The following is a 21,796-nucleotide window of genomic DNA, read 5'->3' as shown; positions in this document are numbered from 1 at the left end:
TGTGTGTGTGTGTGTGTGTGTGTGTGTGTGTGTGTGGAGTCTGCACGTTCTCCCAGTGTGCGCGTAGGTTTCCTCCCACAGTCCAAAGATGTGCAGGTTAGGTGGATTGGCTATGCTAAATTGCCCTTAGTGTTAGGTGGGGTTACTGGGTTATGGGGATAGGGTGGAGGTATGTGCTTGGGTAGGGTGCTCTTTCCAAGAGCCAGTGCAGACTCAATGGGCTGAATGGCCTCCTTCTGCACTGTAAATTCTATGAAATTATTCCCAGTATCCTTGCCAATACATATCCTCTCATCCAACATAAGGACAGACCACTTGCTCATTATTTGTTGCTTGTGGGAGCTAGCTGTGCAAATTTGTTGCCATATTTCTTAAATTTCAACAATGGCTAAACTTCAAGGTAGTACTTCATTGGACGTAAAGCACAGTGTCCAGTGGTTATGAAAAGTGCCATATAAATGCAAGTCTTATTTTAAAATGTGGCATTGGTTTATTTTTATTAATTTACAGGATGTAGGCATTGCTGCCCATTGATGTTGAAGTAAAAATGAAATTAGTGAAAGTCGTCACAGCCCCAGAGGACCATACTTTTGAGAGAGAGAACTGACTGTTGGTGATTTAACCTGATGATCACCACACCTCAGGCGAGGCAAGGTTGTGAAGGTGAGGCCTTCATGGATAACCTCAAACAGTACAGGAATTGAATCCACGCTGCTGGTGTCTCTCTGCATCACGAACTAGTCGTCAAGCCAACTGAGCTAACTGACCCCAGGAAAGTAAGGAACATTGATGAGAATGAACTATTCCAATATTCATTAAGTGAAAGGGCTTCTTAAAGAGAAAGGACTGATAATGAAACAGTCCTGCAGCTTCAGTTTCTACCTTCTCCCATTTACTTTCCCTTTCTTGCAGGGAAGTAAATGCCCTCCACTTGGTAAAGGTTCACGACAGAACTGAAACCAGAAGATCATAGTGAACCAGGTTAAAGTTGCCAAAGCAACTTTAGGATGTTTACTCAATACTGGCAGCAAATCAGAGTTCTAACACTAAAAACAGTGGTGCTCTTTTACAGTGGCATACACAAAAAACATTTTCAACCAGGACTCCTTCTCTTCTTCACCCCCTCTCTACATTCAGCACATACAAATTTAAGATTGCATAATCAATAAATTGCATACACCCACGACTACCAAATAGAGCCCTCCCTATTCTTGAAGCTTTGGCCCCTTCCAATGGTTCCGTTCCACTGAGACAACTGATTTGGTACATCATTCAAATGGCCATGATCCAAAAACCACCCAACCAGGGAGCGCCGGCAAGACGTGCAATCTAAAAGCATAATCACCGGTTTCAATCCTGGGACAGACCTACCGGATATTCATGAACAGCAACATTGCTGGTTGATTTACCCCAATAGTCTAATTAACCCATCATACCCTGTACTTGCCGACCTACATTGGCTTATGGTCCCACAATGACAATTTTTAAAATTTGAGACAAATTTCAAATCAATCAATGGCCTCATTCCACCCAATCTCTGTACCCTTCTCAAGTGACAGCCTTTCAGATCTGTCTCTTGCCCCACTATTGACAACCGTGCCCCGAGCTGTTTAAGTTGCAGAATGATAATATCTACATGTGCTGCATTTTTTTATTCTGAGGTTGGGTTATCTGTCAGTCTGCAGATACAAGTTCCTGAGCAGCCATTTTAATGAAGCCCTGCCCAGTAACCCAGCTTCAGAAGCTCGCCACCGTGAGGTTTACTTCCTTTAATTAGCAATGTTGTGAAACCATCACAAACTTAAGGTGGCGCATATTATTTTGCTAAATTTGAGATTACATGTCAAACATCAGCAAGTTGCGATCTGATCGTGGGAAGAGGGTGGTCGAGTGATTCTGGCTTTCATAAAGAAAGCACGTGTTGGTTACCGTTCCACTTACAAGGGTGGAATTTCAATTTTGCTTTTTCCGCAGGAGTCACAACTGAAAGTTCTCTTTTTCTAGTTATGTGGTTAGGCTCAGCCACCGAGTTAAAAGGAGATATGCATTAGGTTTAAAATACCTCCTTTGTCAACTCGCTGCTCATTGGCAATCCTACAGCCCCCAGGTTCTCCTCGACCTGCTCGGAGGAACCATCGCTCCTGTTGTTGGTCTCCGGATCCGTCACCTCGTTCACCCCACTCGGGTTGTCCAAGGGCAGGTTGGGCTGCGAGGAGGCCACCGAGCTGTCTGCTTCCCTGCTGCCGCCGCCGCTGTTGCTGCTGTGAACCAGCCAGGTACTCAGCTCGGTCGTGGGCACCAGCAGCCTGTCCAGGCCCCTCACGTCGTTCAGCAGCCTCCTGGCTGTGAAGTAATAGTCCAAGTCCACGCTCTTGGGGTGAAGGTCGTAGCCGTCCAGCGTGTTCCTCCAGTTGTGGAACTGAGTCTGGGTGTAGGCCGAGCTCTGGCCCAGGATAATCTCGCGGAACGGGGGGAGCTGAGCATTGAGATAGGAGTCAATGTCCACCCGGACCCCCATCAGGCTCAGAAGGATGGTGAACTGGATCAGACCCTCTGTGAAATACTTCTTCAGGGGGAGCATCTTCCCTCCCAAAATCAGTCAAGTGGTTGGGGGGGGGGGGGGGGGGGGGGGGGGTAATTCCCCGGTTAATGGCCGGGGGGGGTTATTCCCCGGTTAACGGCCGGGGGGGGGGTTATTCCCCGGTTAACGGCCTCTCCTCTCACCCCGACTTTCAAAGAGACAAAAGGCACAAAGGGAGAGAAACTTCTGCTAAGTCCCAGCCCCCAGCCGAGTTCCTCAGCGGGGGAATCACTTCCTCTTTCCTGCCGCTACCCCGCCTGCTGCTCTTGTTGTTCGCTGCCCTGCCCCTGGGCCCAGTCCAAACGTGCCGATGGCAAAGTTGCTCCGCGAGCGGGTTGACTGCGGCACTAGGCTGCCAGCCTGACTAAGCCACGGAGACGCTGTCCTGCCGGTAAGGCGGTGGCGAGGGGGGTTGGTGGTGTTGTGGTGTCGCCGCCCGCCGCTTGGTTTGTTGTGACTCCCGCTGCCGGCTCCACACACGCGAAACTTCAACTGGTGACCAGAGGGAGCGGCAGAAGGCACGCATGCGCCGCCACTCCTCACCCCTACCCCTGATTGACGCGCCGCCCGACCAATCGCGCGCCAACACGTCAAATCATTCGGCGCCGCCCCATCCCAGCGGACCAATGGGCGGCCGGGGCCGCGGTGAGGACGGTGCCACGGTGGGGGCGGGGCCTGTTACTATGCGGCAAGACGGTTTAGGCCCAGGCGCCGGCTGGCAGTAAGCGGGCGCTCGCTCCTTGCTTCACTATCTCTCCTTTTGTTTTAGAGGAGCTGGGGAAGGCTCGGCTGCGCTCGAAGCGCCTGTTTAAGCGATGAACGTTCTGTGGGCCGCGGGAGACTCCGTTATCAGGGGCTGTGCTCGGTTTAGCGGCCGCTCCTTCCTCGTCCCCCCTCCCTTAGCCTGCAGGCACCGCCATGACTTGCAAATTCCGGGGGGGCGGGGGCTGCGGCGCGTGCGCACTGTGGCTCCGCGAAGCTGGGGACCCAGCCGCTGCCATGTGACGTGAAGGAAGGCGGCCATTTTAGAGAGGGGAATTCCGCCTTCCACCCCATTGCGGTGCCAACACTCACAAGTAGTTGGCCTGGACTCCAAAGGATTGAAAGCTTAATCTCCAGGACACTACTCTGGACAGGAACTCTGCTTCTTAAAGCAGAGATGGAAATTCTGAAGTGTTTTGTTGATAGAGTAAATAACAAAATAAATAGTAGTAATCCATATGGTCCTTCAAGACAGCTCCATTCAATAAGATCATGGCTAATCTATCTCAACTACACTTTCCCCATATCTTCATTTTCCTGTGGTTCTACTCTGGGATGGTTGGCGTAGTGTTCACAAATACCTCAACTAGCTTTTGAACAAAGCTAAAGATTTATTTACACTACTTAATTGGCTTTGACACTCCTATATAATGCACAGTAAGAAGTCTTATAACACCAGGTTAAAGTCCAACAGGTTTGTTTCAAACATGAGCTTTCGGAGCACTGCTCCTTCCTCAGGAGTGCTCCGAAAGCTCGTGTTTGAAACAAACCTGTTGGACTTTAACCTGGTGTTGTAAGACTTCTTACTGTGCTCACCCCAGTCCAACGCCGGCATCTCCACATCATCCTATATAATGAACAGTTGAACATGCATCTACACTAATACAATAACTATGATCTGCTCTCACTCACACTATCGTTTCTACAGTCTGTCTTCTAGCCTTCTCAACCTCACCAAGAAGGCTTATTTATATAGTTCGGCATCTAGCTCCCTCTAGTGGCTGATTTGGACATAGCATTAACCCTTACAGTTCTGTATCATATTTCCTTGGTATCAGAAAATTCTATCAATTTCTGTCTTGAATGTATTCAACAACTGAGCCTACCAAAGCTCTCTGGAAAAATAAGATAGGCACTAACAGTTGGGCTGGGAACATAAGTTTGAGTTGATAGTTTGGCATAGTAGTAAAATTATTGGATTAATCCAAAGACCTGGACCAATGATCCAGAGACATGAGTTGAAATCAAACTGCAGAAATTAAATTTAGTTAATTAAATGGTTCATTAATGTCCTTCAGGAAAGGAAATCTACCTCTTCACCCAGTGCAGTTGCCCTCTGAAAAAAAACTAGTAAGACACTCAGTATTGTCAAGAGGGGTGCAATACGAGTATGGGGAGAAGGCGAGCCGCATGCTGGCGCACCAGCTGCAGAGGCAGGCTGCGTCCAGGGAAATATTGAAGATCCAGGCTGGGGATGTGGTGTCAGAGCCAGGGAAGATAAATGAAGCATTTAGAGAGTATTACCAGGGACTTTATGAGGCAGACCCAGGAGGAGACAAGGGGGACATGGGGTGGTTTCTGGATGAGCTGGAATTTCCCCAGGTGGAGGAAGCAAAGAGGCAGGTGTTGGGGGAGCCCCTGGGGCTGAGGGAGGTGCTGGATAGGATCAGGGGTATGAAGTTGGGGAAGGCCCCTGGGCTGGATGGGTACCCGACAGAATGTTATAAGGAATTTGCGGCGGACCTGGCACCACATCTGTTGGGGTGTTTAATGAACCACTGGAGAAGGGGGAGTTGCCGGAGACGATGAAGCAGGCAGTAATCACACTAATCCCAAAAAAAGGGAAGGATCTGGTGGAATGTGTGTCGTATAGACTCATATCACTATTGAACACGGATTTGAAAGTATTGGCTAAGTTGTTGGCGGGGAGGATGGAGGATTGTGTCCCGCGGGTGGTTGCAGAAGATCAAATGGGCTTCGTGAAGGGCAGGCAGCTCGTGGGTAATATAAGACGGCTGTTGAATGTGGTGATGAATCTGTTGAGAGCTATGGTCCCAGAGGTGGTGGTGTCCATGGATGCAGAGAAAGCATTTGATCCGGTGGAGTGACGGTACTTGTTCGACGTTTTGGGAAGGTTTGGGTTTGGCCGAGATTTGTGGCATGGGTGCAGTTGCTGTATGTGGCGCCAAGAGCGAGGGTGAGGATGAATGATGTGAGCTCACGAAGCTTTGACTTACACAAGGGTACGAGGCAGGGGTGCCCGCTGTCATTGCTGCTTTGCGCTGGCCATAGAGTCGTTAGCGATGGCTCTCAGGGGTCGACAGAGTGGCAGGGGCTAATGATGGGACAGAGGGAGCATCGGGTGTCGCTCTATGCCGATGACCTCTTGCTGTATGTTTCGGATCTGTTGGAGAGTATGGGAAGGATTATGAGTCTGTTGGGGAGGTTTGGAGGGTTCTATGGATACAAACTGAATGTAGGGAAAAGTGAGGTATTCCCGGTGAATGAGCTGGCACAGCGGGCTAATTTAGGGGTGATGCCATTTGCGGTAGCGAGGGATAGGTTTAGGTACTTAGGGATTCAGGTAGTGAGGGAATGGACAGGACTCCCTAAGTGGAACTTAACGAAGCTGGTGGACGAGGCCAGGGAGGATCTTAAGAGGTGGGATACACTGCACTTAGCGTTGCCGGGGAGGGTCCAAGTGGTGAAAATGAATATTCTGCCGAGGTTCTTGTTTATCTTTCAGGCTCTCCCGATCTTTATACCAAAGTCCTTTTTTCGGAAAGTGGACACAATCATATCTGACTTTGTATGGGCGGGGAAGGTGCCGAGGGTGGGGAGGACCCTGCTACAGAGGCAGAGGCAGCAGGGGGGGTTGGCGTTGCCAAACATGCTTCATTATTATTGGGCGGACAATATGGACAAGGTGCAGCAGTTGTGTGAAGGAGAAGGGATAGAGTGGGTTAGGATTGAGGAGGAATCTTGGAAGGAGTCTAGTTTGAGGGCTATGGTGACGGCAGCATTGCCAATGGCTCTGAGTAGGTATTCAGGGATCCCAGTGGTGCAGTCCACGGTGAAGATATGGAATCAGCTGAGGAGACATTTTAGGGTAGAAGGGATGTCGGTGCTAACGCCGCTGTGCGAGAATCATGGGTTTGAGCCGGGGGGGGGGGGGGGGGGGGGGGGGGATAGTGTATACAGGAGGTGGAGGGAAGTGGGGCTGGTCAAGGTGAGGGATTTGTATTTGGAGGAAGGGTTCGCATGCCTGGAGGAGCTAAGGGAGAGGGCAGAGCTGCCGAGGGGTAGTGAGTTCAGGTATCTACAGGTTAGGGACTTTGCACGAAAAGTCTAGAAGGGGTTCCCTAGATTGCGGGGATACACCCCGCCGGAGCGACTGCTGCTTCCGGATGTGGAAGGGGAGGGAAGAATTGGGGATATATATATATAAGTGGCTAGGGGAGGAGGGAGGTGAGCGGATGGTGAAGATCAAGGAGAAATGGGAAGCGGAGTTGGGAATGGAGATCAATTGGGGAGTATGGAGTGAGGCACTGTGAAGGGTAAACGGGATCTCCTCTTGTGCAAGGATGAGCCTGATACAGTTTAAGGTGGTGCACAGGGTGCATATGACTCGGGCGAGAATGAGTGGGTTCTTTCAGGGGGTAGCAGATGAGTGTGAGAGGTGTGGGCGGGGGCCAGCGAAACATGCGCACATGTTTTGGGGTTGTGAAACATTGGGATGATTCTGGGCGGGAGTGTTCATGGTCTTAGCCAGGATAGTGGAGGAGGGAGTGGACCCGGACCCTTTGGTGGCGATATTTGGGGTTTCAGAGAAGCCGGAGCTCATGGAGAGGAGGAAGGCCGATGTCTTGGCCTTTGCCTCTCTGATTGCACAGCGACAAATTTTGCTGGAGTGGCGGCCGGCATCGCCACCGGGGGTAGCAGCATGGTTGGGTGACCTGTACGACTTCCTGCGGATAGAGAAGATAAAATATGAGTTAAGGGGCTCAGCAGGGGAGTTTGAGAAAAGGTGGGGGATGTTTGTGACCGTGTTTGAGGAGCTGTTCGTCGCAGGTGGTGTGGGGGTGGGTGATGGGGAGGGGGTTGGAAAAGGAGAAAAATCTGTACAAACTGTATAGTTGATTGTTGGGAAGAATGTTTCCCGGGGTGTTTATTTGCTGTAACCTACTTTGATACATGTTTGAATAAAATGCGTTTAAAAAAAAGACACTGAGTTTTGTTCAAGGAGGTGGCAGTGAGGCATTGCCAGAAATGTCCAATCCTAAAAATGAACAAAATCAATGAAATGTGATTGACCATTCCAGACACAACAAAAGGAAACTTAATGAAGAAGGTTATTGTGGCCTAGAGATCCGTATTTATAGATTGGTTAAAATGTCATAGGCAGGTAGACCAAAACGAAACGGCTGATGAAATGCTGCCCGTTTATATTTGGAGGACGAGCATACAAGAAGGTGGAGTTCTTTGACAAGGTAACATGCTATGGATAAAGGGGAACTGGTGGATAGACTGTGTTTAGATTTTGTTGATAAGGTGTCACGTCAAAGGTTATTGCGAAAAATAAAAGTTCAAGGTGTGGATAGAAGATTAGCGAGCTAACAGGAAACAGTTGGCAGAAATGGGTCTTTTGCTAGTTGGTAGGATATAAAGAGTGGTGTGCCACAGAGATCAATACTGGGGCCTCAACTCTTTACAATTTATGTAGGAAAGTAAATTGTGAAGAGGACATATGAAGGCTAAATAAAGGGATATAGATAGGTGAATGGGAAAAGATCTGGCAAATGGGGTATAAAGTGAGCAAACGTGAAACTGTCCATTTTGACAAGAATAAACAAGATGCCTGGTATATAAATGATGAGAAATTGCAGAGTTCTGTGATTCAGAGGGACCTGGGTGTCCTAGTGCATGAAACATCAAGGGTTAGTCTGCAAGTAGAGTAAGTAAGTTGGAAAGCTAATAGAATGTTATCGTTTATTGTGAGGGGGATTGATTACAAAAGTAGGGAGGTTATTCTTCAGTTGTACAGGACATATAGAGGAATGTGTACCGATATAAATGTGTGAGAAGCAGTTCAGAGAAGGTTTACTAGATTAATACCTGGAATGAACGGGTTGTTTTATAAGGAAAGGGTGGACTGGCAAGGCTTGTATTCACTGGATTTAGATGAGTGGTTGCAACATAGAATCCAGAGGGATCTTGACCGGGTGGATGTGGTGAGGATGTTTCCCATTGTGAGAGAATCTGGAATTCATGGTCATTGTTTTAAAAAAAGGATGTCACACATTTAAGACAGAGATTAGGAGAATTTATCTCTCTAAGAAAGGCGTGAGTCCTTGGAACTCTCTTCCTCAAAAGGCAGTGAAAGCAGAGTCTTTGAATGATTTTAAGGCAGAACTAGGTAGATTCTTGATTAACAAGAGGGGGGGGGGGTTCAAAGTTTATCGGGATACACAGGAATGAGTGTTTGAGGTTACAATCAGATGAGCCATGGATGGCGGAATAGGCTCGAAGAGTCGAGTGGCGACTCCTGCTTCTAATTTGTGTGCCTGTATGTAAAAAGGTATAAGGCATATTATGCAAAGACTTGGTTGAACAACATCTGGAGTAGTGTGAGCAGTTCGAAGCGCCGCACCTTAGGAAGAATATATTGACATTGGAAGGAGTACAGTGTAGATGTACCAGATTGTTCGATGGACTCCAAGAGTTAGAGTAAGAGGAGGGTTTGTACACACTAGGGTTGTATTCCCCACAATTTAGAAGGTGCAGGTGGAATTCAACATACTAAGGGGAGCTGATAGGGTAACTAGAGGGAAACTATTTTCACTGGTTGAGAAGTCTAGGATTGTAGGACTAGGCTTTATAGTATTCTGGCAGAACCCAAACTGAGCATAAATGAGCAGGTTATTGTGAAGCAAGTGCAGCTTGATAGTACTGTTGATGATCCCTTCCATCACTTCATTGATGATTGAGAGTAGATTGATGGGGCAGTAATTGGCAGAGTTAAATTTCTTCCATTTTGTTTAGTAGAGAACTTGCGTATGTAAATTTTCACATTGCCTGGCAGCGGCCAATAGTGTATCTGCACTGGAACAGCTTGGATAGGGGGTTCGCAAGTTCTGGAGCACGTGCCTAGTAGTATTGTTGGAATATCGTCAGTGCCCAGAGTGCCTCCAGCCTTTTCTGGATATCTTACAGAGTGAATCGAATTAGCTGAAGACAGGCTGATGCTGAGGACCTCCAGAGGAGGCAGAGAAGGGTCATACACTTGGCAGTTCTGGGTGAGGACTGTTGCAAATGTGTTAACCTTATCTTTTTACACTGATGATCGGTGTTCTCAATGAGGATGGGAATATTTGTGGAGCCTTCTCCTCCAGAGAGTTGCTTAATTGTCCACCACCATTCATGAACGGATGTGGCATGGCTGCAGAGCTTTGTTCTGGTCTGTTGGCCGTGGAATCGCTGAGCTCTGTCTGTCGCATACTGTTTGGCATGCAAATAGTCCTGTGTTGTAGCTTTACCAGGTTGACACCTCATTTTTAGGTATGACTGGTACTTCTCTTGGAATGCCCTCCTGCACTCTTCATTTTGAGTTAACTCACAGATCAACCTTGATCCGAATGGACCACAGAACATGTTTGAGTGGCTAAATACGCTACTCCTGTTGCTATCTGGAATGCACTGTCCGAGAGGACAATGGAATCAGATCCCATAGGCGGGATTCTCTGCCCCGCCATGCCACATTTCTGACTCAACCCACCGACGGGATTCTCCATTACTTCAGCCGGTCCATGAGGTTTCCCATTGTGGGGCAGCCCCACCCCGGGCTATCGGCAAAACGGAGCATCCCGACGGGGGACAATCCCACCCCATATATACAAAAAACTATTGGATAAATAATTGCAAGGAAATAAAAAAATGACAGAGCTATGGGGAAAGAGCACGGGAGTGGGATGAATTGGATAGCTCTTTCAAAGGACCCCACAGGCATAATGGGCTGAATGTCCTCCTTCTGCGTTGTCTCACACTAAGACACTATTAAAAAATTGGATGACAACTTTTTCCCCATTTTTTATTAATAGAAATATAGGAGATGGGAAAGCTCTTGATTAACAATTGGGGTAACAATTAATCTTTTTGCATTCTAATTGGCCACAAATAGCAAGAATGGACAATTGTGAGGCACCAAATGAGAGTTGGCACCAGAGGAGCTACGCCCAATATGAAGTCAGCGGCAGACAAAATTAGAAGGAACAAAAGTCTTGATTAAAAATGGATCCTTTTAATTGAGTTACAAGTCTGGGATCCATTGAGTTCCAAGAATGTACTTGAGTAAAATTATACACCCCAGCCAGAAAAAAAGTTGGAATATTACTCATTAAAATAATTTGTATCAATGAAGCTGACTCTGCAGAATGTAAAAGAAAGAACTTTCATTTATACAGAATCTTTCATAACCCGTGGACATCCCACGTGTGCATAACAGGCAGTGAAGTACTTTCTGAAGTGTAATCACTGTTGTAAGAAACATAGCAGACAATTCACACTCAGCAATATGATAAATGATCAAACAATCTGTTTTAGTGATGTTGGCTGAGGGATAAATATTGACGAGGACACCGAGAGAATGTTCCTGCTCTTTAAATAGTGTAATGGAACTTTGGAGGACAGATAGGATTTTGTTTCACTGTCTTATCCTTTCAGACAACAATCTGACAACAATCAGACAACAATCATTTCTTCAAAGGAGCCATATAATAAAGACTGAAAATTTGCCTTTTTATATTTCCTTAATGTTACAAACAATCACAACCTACACGTTCCAATTGGCTGATGCGAAGCTGTGAAATTATTTAGTGCATCCTCCACAGTAAGTGATTTTAAATGATAACTGAATCAAACTGAGACACAAATCTTTCTTACTTTTTTCTATATCCCATTTCTGATTTACATATGGCTTGAAGCAGTGAAAAGACAGAAGAACTTTCTTTTACAGTACATAAAATTAGATTTCTTACATGATATCCTTTTGTAAATCATTACCTTCCTGTCAGGCAACCTCACCCATGTGAAGTACAAGGAACGATCATGGGATTCCAACAGTGTGCCAGGGAACTGCACCTTGAACTATTAAGGCCATTTTAGAAAGCACGGGATACCTGAGCAATATTTTATTCTTGGCCCTGAATATTTGGTGAAGTATTACTGCAAAACCAATTGTCTACAAAGAATACGACATGTTGGCACAGCGGTTAGCACTGCTGCCTCACAGCACCAGGGACCCGGGTTCAATTCTGGCCTTGGGTGACTGTGCGAAGTTTGCACTTTCTCCCCGTGTTGGCGTGGGTTTCCTCCGGCTGCTCCGGTTTCCTCCGGTTCAAAGATGTGCAGGTTAGGTGGACTGGCCATTCTAAATTGTCCTAAAGATTAGCTGGGGTTACGGGGATAAGGTGGGGACTGGGACCCAGATAGGGTGCTTTGCAGAGGGTGGATGAAGGCTCGATGGGCCGAATGGCCTCCTTCTCCACTGTATGGATTCGAATGATTCTATGAATGAAGTTTAGTTCATTGCAATTCTTTTTTTTTTTAAAGAGTACCCAATTCATTTTTTTCCAATTAAGGGGCAATTTAGTGTGGCCAATCCACCTACCCTGCACATCTTTGGGTTGTGGGGGTGAAACCCACGCAAACACGGGGAGAATCTGCAAACTCCACACAGACAGTGACCCAGAGCCGAGATCGATCCTGGGAACCTTAGCGCGTGAGGCTGCAGTGCTAACCACTGCGCCATCGTGCTGCCCTTGTTCACTGCAATTCTGTACAGGAGTGAAGAAGAGCGGTTTGATCCATTGAGATTCTTTATAATGGGAGTGGGTTCAGTCCATTCGGATTCTGTACAGAATTGGACTCTGTAACTCCCTCACATTATCGGTAAAACCCTTTCACGATTGATCATTGTAACTCTCATACAATTGGTTTCAGCAGCTCCCCAGATATGTTTAGAGCATTCACTGCTCCGATTGAATTCAAGACTTGTAGGATCTTAGTCCCTTAATTTTAGCACTTGAAATGCAATATAGTGAAAAACAAATGCTGATGTTTGCTGCTAAATGCACATCTGGTAATAAAACCCCCACCCACCCTGTTGCCATTACTGCTAAGGCCAGATTGGAAGTTGTGTCCCAGACTGGAGAATGTGCCATTAGGTAAATCCTTTTCACAATGGCAAAACCCAGCAACTTCCCAATGGCAGCAAGTTCCCCAAGAGCTCATTGGCCATTCGTTAGATCTGAAGGTGTGCATATGTGCTCCCAACACTAGACTTTAACGACAGGGAGTGCAGTTAGGTTAACTGCTGGCCTCATCACTGGTAATCCATGGAGTGTGTGCCCATAATTGCCCACTTTGTAATGCCAGGGGTGGAAGGCTCCAATTGAGGAGCAGTATACATTCATAAAATCTGTGAATTAGTCAAACCTGGAAAATGAAAGGTGAATACATAGAACATAAAACATAGAACAATACAGCACAGAACAGGCCCTTCGGCCCTCGATGTTGTGCCGAGCATTGTCCAAAACCAAGATCAAGCTATCCCACTCCCTGTCATTCTGGTGTGCTCCATGTGCCTATCCAAAAACCGCTTGAAAGTTCCTAAAGTGTCCGACTCCACTATCACAGCAGGCAGTCCATTCCACACTCTAACCACTCTCGGAGTAAAGAACCTACCTCGGATATCCCTCTGATATCTCCCACCCTGAACCTTATAGTTATGCCCCCTTGTAACAGCTACATCCACCCGAGGAAATAGTCTCTGAACGTCCACTCTATCTATCCCCTCATCATCTTATAAACCTCTATTAAGTCGCCTCTCATCCTCCTGCGCTCCAAAGAGAAAAGCCCTAGCTCCCACAACCTTTCCTCATAAGACCTATCCTGCAAACCAGGCAGCATCCTGGTAAATCTTCTTTGCACCCTTTCCAATGCTTCCACACCCTTCCTATAATGAGGTGACCAGAACTGCACACAATACTCCAAATGTGGTCTCACCAGAGTCATGTATAGTTGCAGCATAATCCCGCGGCTCTTAAACTCAAGCCCCCTGTTAATAAACACTAACACACTATAAACTTTCTTCACGGCTCTATCCACTTGAGTGGCAACCTTCAGGGATCTGTGGACATGAGCCCCAAGATCTCTCTGTTCCTCCACATTCCTCAGAACCCCGCCGTTGACCCTGTAATCTGCATTCAAATTTTTCTACCAAAATTAATCACCACGCACTTATCAGGGTTAAACTCCATCTGCCATTTCTCGGCCCAGCTCTGCATCCCATCAATGTCTCTTTGCAGCCTACAACAGCCCTCCACCTCATCCACTACTCCACCAATCTTGGTGTCATCAGCAAATTTACTGACCCACCCTTCAGCCCCCTCCTCCAAGTCATTGATAAAAATCACAAATAGCAGAGGACCCAACACTGATCCCTGTGGTACACCACTGGTAACTGGTCTCCAGTCTGAAAATTCTCCATCCATCACCACCCTCTGTCTTCTATGTGATAGCCAGTTACTTATCCAATTGGTCAAATTTCCCTCTATCCCACACCTCCTTACTTTCTTCATGAGCCGACCATGGGGAACCTTATCAAACGCCTCACTAAAATCCATGTACACGACATCAACTGCTCTACCTTCATCTACACACTTAGTTACCTCCTCAAAGAATTCAATCAAATTTGTGAGGCAAAACTTACCCTTCACAAATCCGTGTTGATTATTCCGGATTAATCTGCATCTTTCCAAATGGTCATAAATCCTATCCTTCAGGACCTTTTCCATTAACTTACCAACCACCGAAGTAAGACTAACGACCTATAATTACCAGGGTCATTCCTATTCCCTTTCTTGAACAGAGGAACAACATTCGCCACTCTCCAGTCCTCTGGCACTACCCCTGTGGACAGTGAGGACCCAAAGATCAAAGCCAAAGGCTCTGCAATCTCATCCCTTGCCTCCCAAAGAATCCTTGGATATATACCATCTGGCCCAGGGGACTTGTCGATCCTAAGGTTTTTCAAAATTGCTAATACATCCTTCCTCAGAACATCTACCTCCTCTAGCCTACCCACCTGTATCACACTCTCATTCTCAAAAACATGGCCCCTCTTCTTGGTGAACACTGAAGAAAAGTATTCATTCAATGCCTCTCCTATTTCTTCTGACTCCATGCACAAGTTCCCACTACTGTCCTTGACCGGCCCTAACCTCACCCTGGTCATTCTTTTATTTCTCACATAGGAGTAAAAAACCTTGGGGTTTTCCTTGATCCGATCCACCAAGGACTTCTCATGCCCCCTCCTAGCTCTCTTAAGCCCTTTTTTAAAGCTCATTCCTTGCTAACTTGTAACCCTCAAGCGACCCAACTGAACCTTGTTTTCTCATCCTTACAGACTCTTCCTTTTTCCTCTTGACAAGACATTCAACTTCTTTTGTGAACCATGGTTCCCTCGCACGGCCATTTCCTCCCTGCCTGACAGGAACATACCTATCAAGGACACAGTATTTGTTCCTTGAACAAGCTCCACTTTTCATTTGTGCCTAACCCTGACAGTTTCTGTTCCCATCTTATCCTCCCTAATTCTTCCCTAATTGCATCATAATTACCCCTCCCCCAATTATAAACCTTGCCCTGCCGTATGGCCCTATCCCTCTCCATTGCAATAGTGAAAGACACCGAATTGTGGTCACTATCTCCAAAGTGCTCTCCCACAAACAAATCTAACACTTGGCCCAGTTCATTACCCAGTACCAAATCCAATGTAGCCCCACCTCTTGTCGGCCTATCCACATATTGTGTCAGGAAACCCTCCTGCACACACTGTACAAAAACTGCCCCATCCGAACTGTTCGACCTATAGAGGTTCCAATCAATATTTGGAAACTTAAAGTCACCCATGACAACTAACCTGAGACCTCCACACCTATCCATAATCTATCAAACCAAGCCAGAGTCACAGACAGACTGTCGGCAGTTGTGGCAAGGACTAAACAACATAGCGCACTACAAAGCGAAGCCGAGCAGTATCTCTGGCAGCAGCGCACCCCTCCCCGAGCAGGTAACCAACAATCCGCTGTCGAGTGCCCCAGCAGCCCATAATTCACCCATACCCACCATCTCAGCTTCCGAAGTCAGATCGGCCTTCCTGAAAGTGAAACCTCGGAAGGCGACGGGCCCGGACGGGATCCCTGGTCGTGCACTCAGAGCCTGCGCAAACCAGCTGGCAGAGGTATTCACAGACATCGTTAACCTGTCCCTACTCCACTCCAAGGTCCCCACCTGCTTCAAGAAGACCACCATCATGCCGGTACCAAAGAAGAACCAGGCAACGGGCCTCAATGACTACCCTCCGGTGGCCCTGACTTCAGTCGTAATGAAGTGCTTTGAGAGGTTGATCATGAAGCGCATCACCTCCATACTCCCAGAACACCCTAATCCACTGCAATTCACATACCGTTGCAACCAGTCCACATCAGACGCCATTTCCCTGGCCCTGCATGCATTCCGAGAACATCTTGAAAACAAGGACTCCTACATCAGACTCCTGTTTATTGACTACAGCTCCGTCTTCAACACCATAATCCCAGCCAAGCTCATATCAAAGCTCCAAAACCTAGGACTTGGCTCTCCACTCTGCAACTGGATCCTCGATTTTCTGACCAACAGACCACAATCAGTAAGAATAAACACCAACACCTCCTCCACAATAGTCCTCAGTACCAGGGCCCTGCAAGGCTGCGTACTGAGCCCCTACTCTACTCCCTGTACACACACGACTGCGTGGCAAAACTTGGTTCCAACTCCAACGACAAGTTTGCTGACAATATGACCACAGTGGGCCGGATCTCGAATAACGACAAGTCAGAATACAGGAGGACGATAGAGAATCTAGTGGAGTGGTGTAGCGACAACAATCTCTCCCTCAATGCAAAACTAAAGAGCTGGTCATTGACTTCAGGAAGCAAAGTACTGTGCACACCCCTGTCAGCATCAACGGGGCCGAGTTGGAGATGGTTAACAGTTTCAAATTCCTAGGGGTGCACATCTCCAAAAATCTGTCCTGGTCCACCCACGTCGACGCTACCACCAAGAAAGCACAACAGCGCCTATACTTCCTCAGGAAACTAAGGAAATTCGGCATGTCCATATTAACCCTTACCAATTTTTACAGATGCACCATAGAAAGCATCCTATTGGGCTGCATCACAGCCTGGTATGGCAACTGCACGGCCCAGGACCGTCAGGGCCGCAAGAAACTTCAGAGAGTCGTAAACACCGCCCAGTCCATCACACGAACCTGCCTCCCATCCATTGACTCCATCTACACCTCCCGCTGCCTGGGGAAAGCGAGCAGCATAATCAAGGATCCCTCCCACCCGGCTTACTCACTCTTCCAACTTCTTCCATCGGGCAGGAGATACAGAAGTCTGAGAACACGAACGAACAGACTCAAAAACAGCTTCTTCCCCGCTGTCACCAGACTCCTAAATGACCCTCTTATGGACTGACCTCATTAACACTACACCCTGTATGCTTCATCCGATGCCAATGCTTATGTAGTTACACTGTATATCAGGGATGGGCAAACTACGGCCCCAAAGGTCTTTATGCGGCCCACCAAGATCAAGTCATTAAAAAAAAAAATTTGGGGGGGGGGGGGGCTGTTGGGTTACTGGTATAGGGTGGCTACGTTGACTTGAGTAGGGTGATCATTGCTCGGCACAACATGTGTTTCATGTGAAGTTTCTACTTTAAAATATTAATTAATAAAAATTAATTGCTTTTTTTTCTTTAAAAACCTTTTATTTTGGCTATTTTAAATATTAATTATTTTACTTAATATACTATGCGGCCCTTTAAAATTGTGAATTTCTGAATGTGGCCCTTGCATGAAAAAGTTTGCCCACCCCTGCTGTATATCTTGTGTTACCCTATTACGTATTTTCTTTTATTCCCTTTTCTTCCCCTGTACTTAATGATCTGTTGAGCTGCTCGCAGAAAAATATTTTTCACTGTACCTCGGTACACGTGACAATAAACAAATCCAATCCAAACCAATCTGTTTTGCAATTTATTCCTCTACATCTCTATTACTATTTGGGGGCCTATAGAAAACTCCTAACAGCGTGACCACTCCTTTCCTATTTCTAACTTCGGCTCATATTACCTCAGTAGGCAGATCCCCTACGAACTGCCTTTCTGCAGCCGTTAAACTATCCTTGATTAACAATGCTACTCCTCCACCTCTTTTACCACCGTCCCTACTCTTACTGAAACATCTATACCCCGGAACGTCCAACAACCATTCCTGCCCCTGTTCTAATCATGTCTCTGTAATGCCTGCCCCCCCCCCCGAAGAGCTGTAGCAATTTTCCCTCCCAGGATATTGGTGCCCCTCTGGTTCAGGTGCAAACCATCCTGTCTGTACAGGACCCACCTTCCCAGAATATGATCCAATTATCCACGTAACTGAAACCCTCCCTCCCACAACATCCCTGCAGCCACGTGTTTATCTGCACTCTCTCCCTGTTCCTCACCTCGCTAGCATGTGGCACCGGCAACAAACCAGAGATAACACCATGGTTTGTCCTGACTCTAAACTTCCACCCTAGCTCCCTAAATTCCTGTTTTAAATCCCCGTCACTTCTCTTACCTATGTCATTGGTACCAATGTGTACCACGATTTGTGACTGTTCCCCCTCCGCCTTAAGGATTCTGAAAACACGGTCCAAGACGTCACGGACCCTGGCACCCGGGAGGCAACATACCATCCGTGAGTCTCTTTTGTTGCCACAGAACCGTCTATCTGAACCTCTAACTATTGAGTCCCCAATAACTATTGCTCTCCTGCTCTCCCTCCTTCCCTTCTGAGCCACAGGGATGGACTCAGTGCTGGAGATCCGTTCACCATGGCTTACCCCTGGTAGGTCGTCCCCCTCAACAGTATTCAAAGCGGTATATTTGTTACTGAGGGGTACAACCACAGATGATCCCTGTACTGACTGCTTCCTCCCAGCCCCTCACACCGTCACCCATCTATCTTGATTCTTTGGAGTAACTACATCTCTGAAGCTTCTATCTATGATCACCTCTGCCTCCCGAATTATCCAAAGTTCATCCAGCTCCAGCTCCAGTTCCCTAATGAGGTTTTTGAGGAGCTGGAGTTGGGTGCACTTCCCACAGGTGAAATCAGCAGGGACACTGACGGCGTCCCTCACCTCAAACATTCTGCAGGAGGAACATTGCACTGCCTTCCCTGCCATCCCCTCCAGATAAAACAAGAAAAAGAAAGAAAGAGCTTACCTGTTATTCACTCTACCCCTTAGCTTAGAGGAGGGGGGGCAGCACGGTGGCCTAGTGGTTAGCACAACCGCCTCACGGCGCTGAGGTCCCAGGTTCGATCCCGGCTCTGGGTCACTGTCCGTGTGGAGTTTGCACATTCTCCCCGTGTCTGCGTGGGTTTCGCCCCCACAACCCAAAAATGTGCAGAGTAGGTGGATTGGCCAAGCTAAATTGCCCCCTTAATTGGAAAAAATAATTGGATAATCTAAATTTATAAAAAAAAAAAAAGCTTAGAGGAGGTGGAGGGGTGGGGGAACACGACAAGTGTAGTGTCTATTGTTTAGGAACCACCCAACTTAAATACAGGTAAAAATAAAACACTTAACCAGCAACCACTGCGCCCCACACAAGAACAGCAATCAGCTGTTATGGGCCTGCGCAAACAATTTAAATCTTTACTACTTACCCAGCAGTCACTCTGTCCTCACTCCGACCGGATTCAGCTGGAAACTCCCAACACTAAGTTTTTAAAAAGATTTACTCCCCTTCTCAGCAAGCATTCACTCAGCAACCACTGCGGCCCGCACAAGAACACCTCAGGGAAAAGAAAAACTACTTACCAGTCACTAGCCAATCACTTGACAACAGCTCCTCCACAAACCACCTTCTAGATACAGTGACCACAATGCACTGATGCAAATTTTCCCCGCAACAGCCAATCAGCAGCTCCGCTCTGCTGGATTCTTGCCTTCACTTGAACACAAAGGGTGTCTTGCTCAGGTAGACGTTCTGGATACAGTGACCGCAATGCACTGATGCAAATTTTCCACGCAACAGCCAATCAGCACCTCCGCTCTGCTGCCCTCTGCTGAATACAAGCAGGAAGAGTCTCATTGAGGTGTCACCTGTAGGCTTAGCAGGTAGCGTACCTGTCTCTGAATCAAAAGGTTATGAGTTAAAGTCCTGTAGAGAATTGAGCATTTGATCTAGATCGACACAATTTGTTTCAGTACTAAGGAAGACCTCTACTGTCAGTTTGTAGTGATGTCTCAGATGTGAATTAGCATTGTAGCCATTATGAATAACCCAAGCCACGAGTTCAGATCCCCCCATGGTAGTATGAGATTGAATGCAGTTTGTCAGGATCCCAGACCAGACCCCAACATTTGTTAGGATACCGGTAAAGAACCCCAAACACCTTTTTTTAATTTGTAAAACTGAGGAAAGGATACTTTGCTCCAGGAGTGGTTTCCCTGGCCAGTCGGTATCTTTTATGTTTAAACATTTTATTGTTAACACAGGATTGAGCACATCACAGAAAATAGCTTTTCAATTAACAGTTAAACAATTAAGGTGGGAGGGGGCAGACTGGGTCAGATTAATGGAAGAGTCTTGGAAGGGAAGGAGCCAAGGGCTCTGGTGACGGCCCCGTTGCCACTTGCTCTGAGGGAGTACACAAGGAGTCCGATGGTGGAGTCTTCTATAAAAATCTGGAGCCAGCTGAGGAGGCACTTTAAACTGGGGCACATGTCGGTGTTGATGCCATTGTGTGGGAACCATAGTTTTGTGCCGGGTGGGATGTATGGGCGGTGGAGGGAAGTAGGTTACTGCGGGTCAGGGATATGTTTGCGGAGGGGAAGTTTGCTGGGCTAGAGGAGTTGCGGCAGAGGTTTGAGTTACCAAGAGGGAGTGAGCTTGATATTGGCAGATGCAGAACATAGAACATAGAACATAGAACAATACAGCACAGAACAGGCCCTTCGGCCCTCGATGTTGTGCCGAGCAATGATCACCCTAATTAAACCCACGTAACCCATATACCCGTAACCCAACAATCCCCCAATTAACCTTACACTACGGGCAAATGTACGGGCAAGAACCTTGTGCATAAGGAGCTGCCTTCGTTCCCTCAGGTACCAAAGTATACACTTCTGAAGTTAATGCTGCTCCTGGATGAGGTGGAGGTGGGCAGCAGGATTTGGGATATGTAAGGGTGGCTGGGAGAGCAGGGCAAGCCATTAGCGAAAAGGATCAAGTGGAAATGGGAGGAGAAGTTGGGGAGGGAGATAGGAGGGGGACTTCGGTGTGAGGTAATGCACCAGAGAACTCAACCTCCTCCTGCACAAGAATGAGTTTGATCCAATTTAAGGTAGTGCACAGGGTCCACATGACTCGGACTCAGATGAGTGGATGTTTTCTGGGGGAGCAGACGGGTGTGAGAAATATGGGAGGGGACCGGTAAATCATGCTCATGTGTTCAGGGGGTGTGAGGAGTTGGAGAATTTTTGGGAGGCGGTGTTTGGGACTGTACCGAGGATTGTTGAGGTTGAGGTGAAGCCGGACCCTATGGTGGCGATCATTGGGGTGTCGGAGGAGCCGCTGCTGCTGGAGGGGAAGAAGGCTGATGTGATGGCCTTCGCCTCTCTGATTGCCCGATGACAGATACTTCTGAATTGGAGTCAACTTTGCCACCAGCGGTCATAAATTCCTCAGGTTGGAGAAAATCAAATGTGCCTTAAGAGGGTCAGAGGAGGGGCAGCACAGTGGCACAGTGGTTAGCACTGCTGTCTCACGGCGCCGAGGTCCCAGGTTCAATCCCGGCTCTGGGTCACTGTCCATATGGAGTTTGCACATTCTCCCTGTGTCTGCGTGGGTTTCACCCCCACAACCCAAAGATGTGCAGGGTAGGTGAATTGGCCGTGTTAAATTGCCCCTTCATTGGAAAAAATGAATTGGGCACCCTAAATTTCTAAAAGAAAAAAAAGAGGGTCAGAGGAGAGCTTTGAGGTCTCGTGAATGCCGTTCATGGCTATATTTGAGGAGCTGTTTGTCGTGGGGGGAGGGGGATTAAAAGGGGGAAAATGTACAAACTGTATAATTTGGATGCTAAGCTTGTGTAATTTTGTTGAATGTGTTTGGAATAAAATATCCTTTAAAAAACATTTTTTTTAAATAAAAGGAAACACTTTTTCAAAAAGCACTCATAAAATAAAGTTAGCAAATACAGGGTTACTAGCTTTACACTTGTGTAGACCTTTCGGGAAATACTGCTTGAAGAGAGAGAGCAATCCTTTTAGAAAACAGCCTGCAGATCCTTCT

General features: G+C 47.2%; 1 protein-coding gene across 2 annotated transcripts in view; it reads right to left on the bottom strand.

The window, feature by feature from the left end:
• nfe2l1b (nuclear factor, erythroid 2-like 1b) overlaps positions 1-2,626 on the bottom strand; it is a 52,400-nt gene extending 49,774 nt beyond the window's left edge. For both annotated transcript variants that reach the window (XM_038779663.1, XM_038779664.1), the window contains exon 1: positions 2,063-2,626. In XM_038779663.1, coding sequence (XP_038635591.1) covers positions 2,063-2,581 — 519 coding nt within the window. In that variant the 5' untranslated portion in view covers positions 2,582-2,626. The remainder of the gene's footprint in view (positions 1-2,062) is intronic.
• Positions 2,627-21,796: the final 19,170 nt, after the last annotated feature.

The sequence above is a fragment of the Scyliorhinus canicula genome, chromosome 19, assembly GCF_902713615.1.
Source record: "Scyliorhinus canicula chromosome 19, sScyCan1.1, whole genome shotgun sequence".
NCBI lineage: Eukaryota > Metazoa > Chordata > Chondrichthyes > Carcharhiniformes > Scyliorhinidae > Scyliorhinus > Scyliorhinus canicula.
This window is presented reverse-complemented; position numbering and strand designations above follow the sequence as displayed.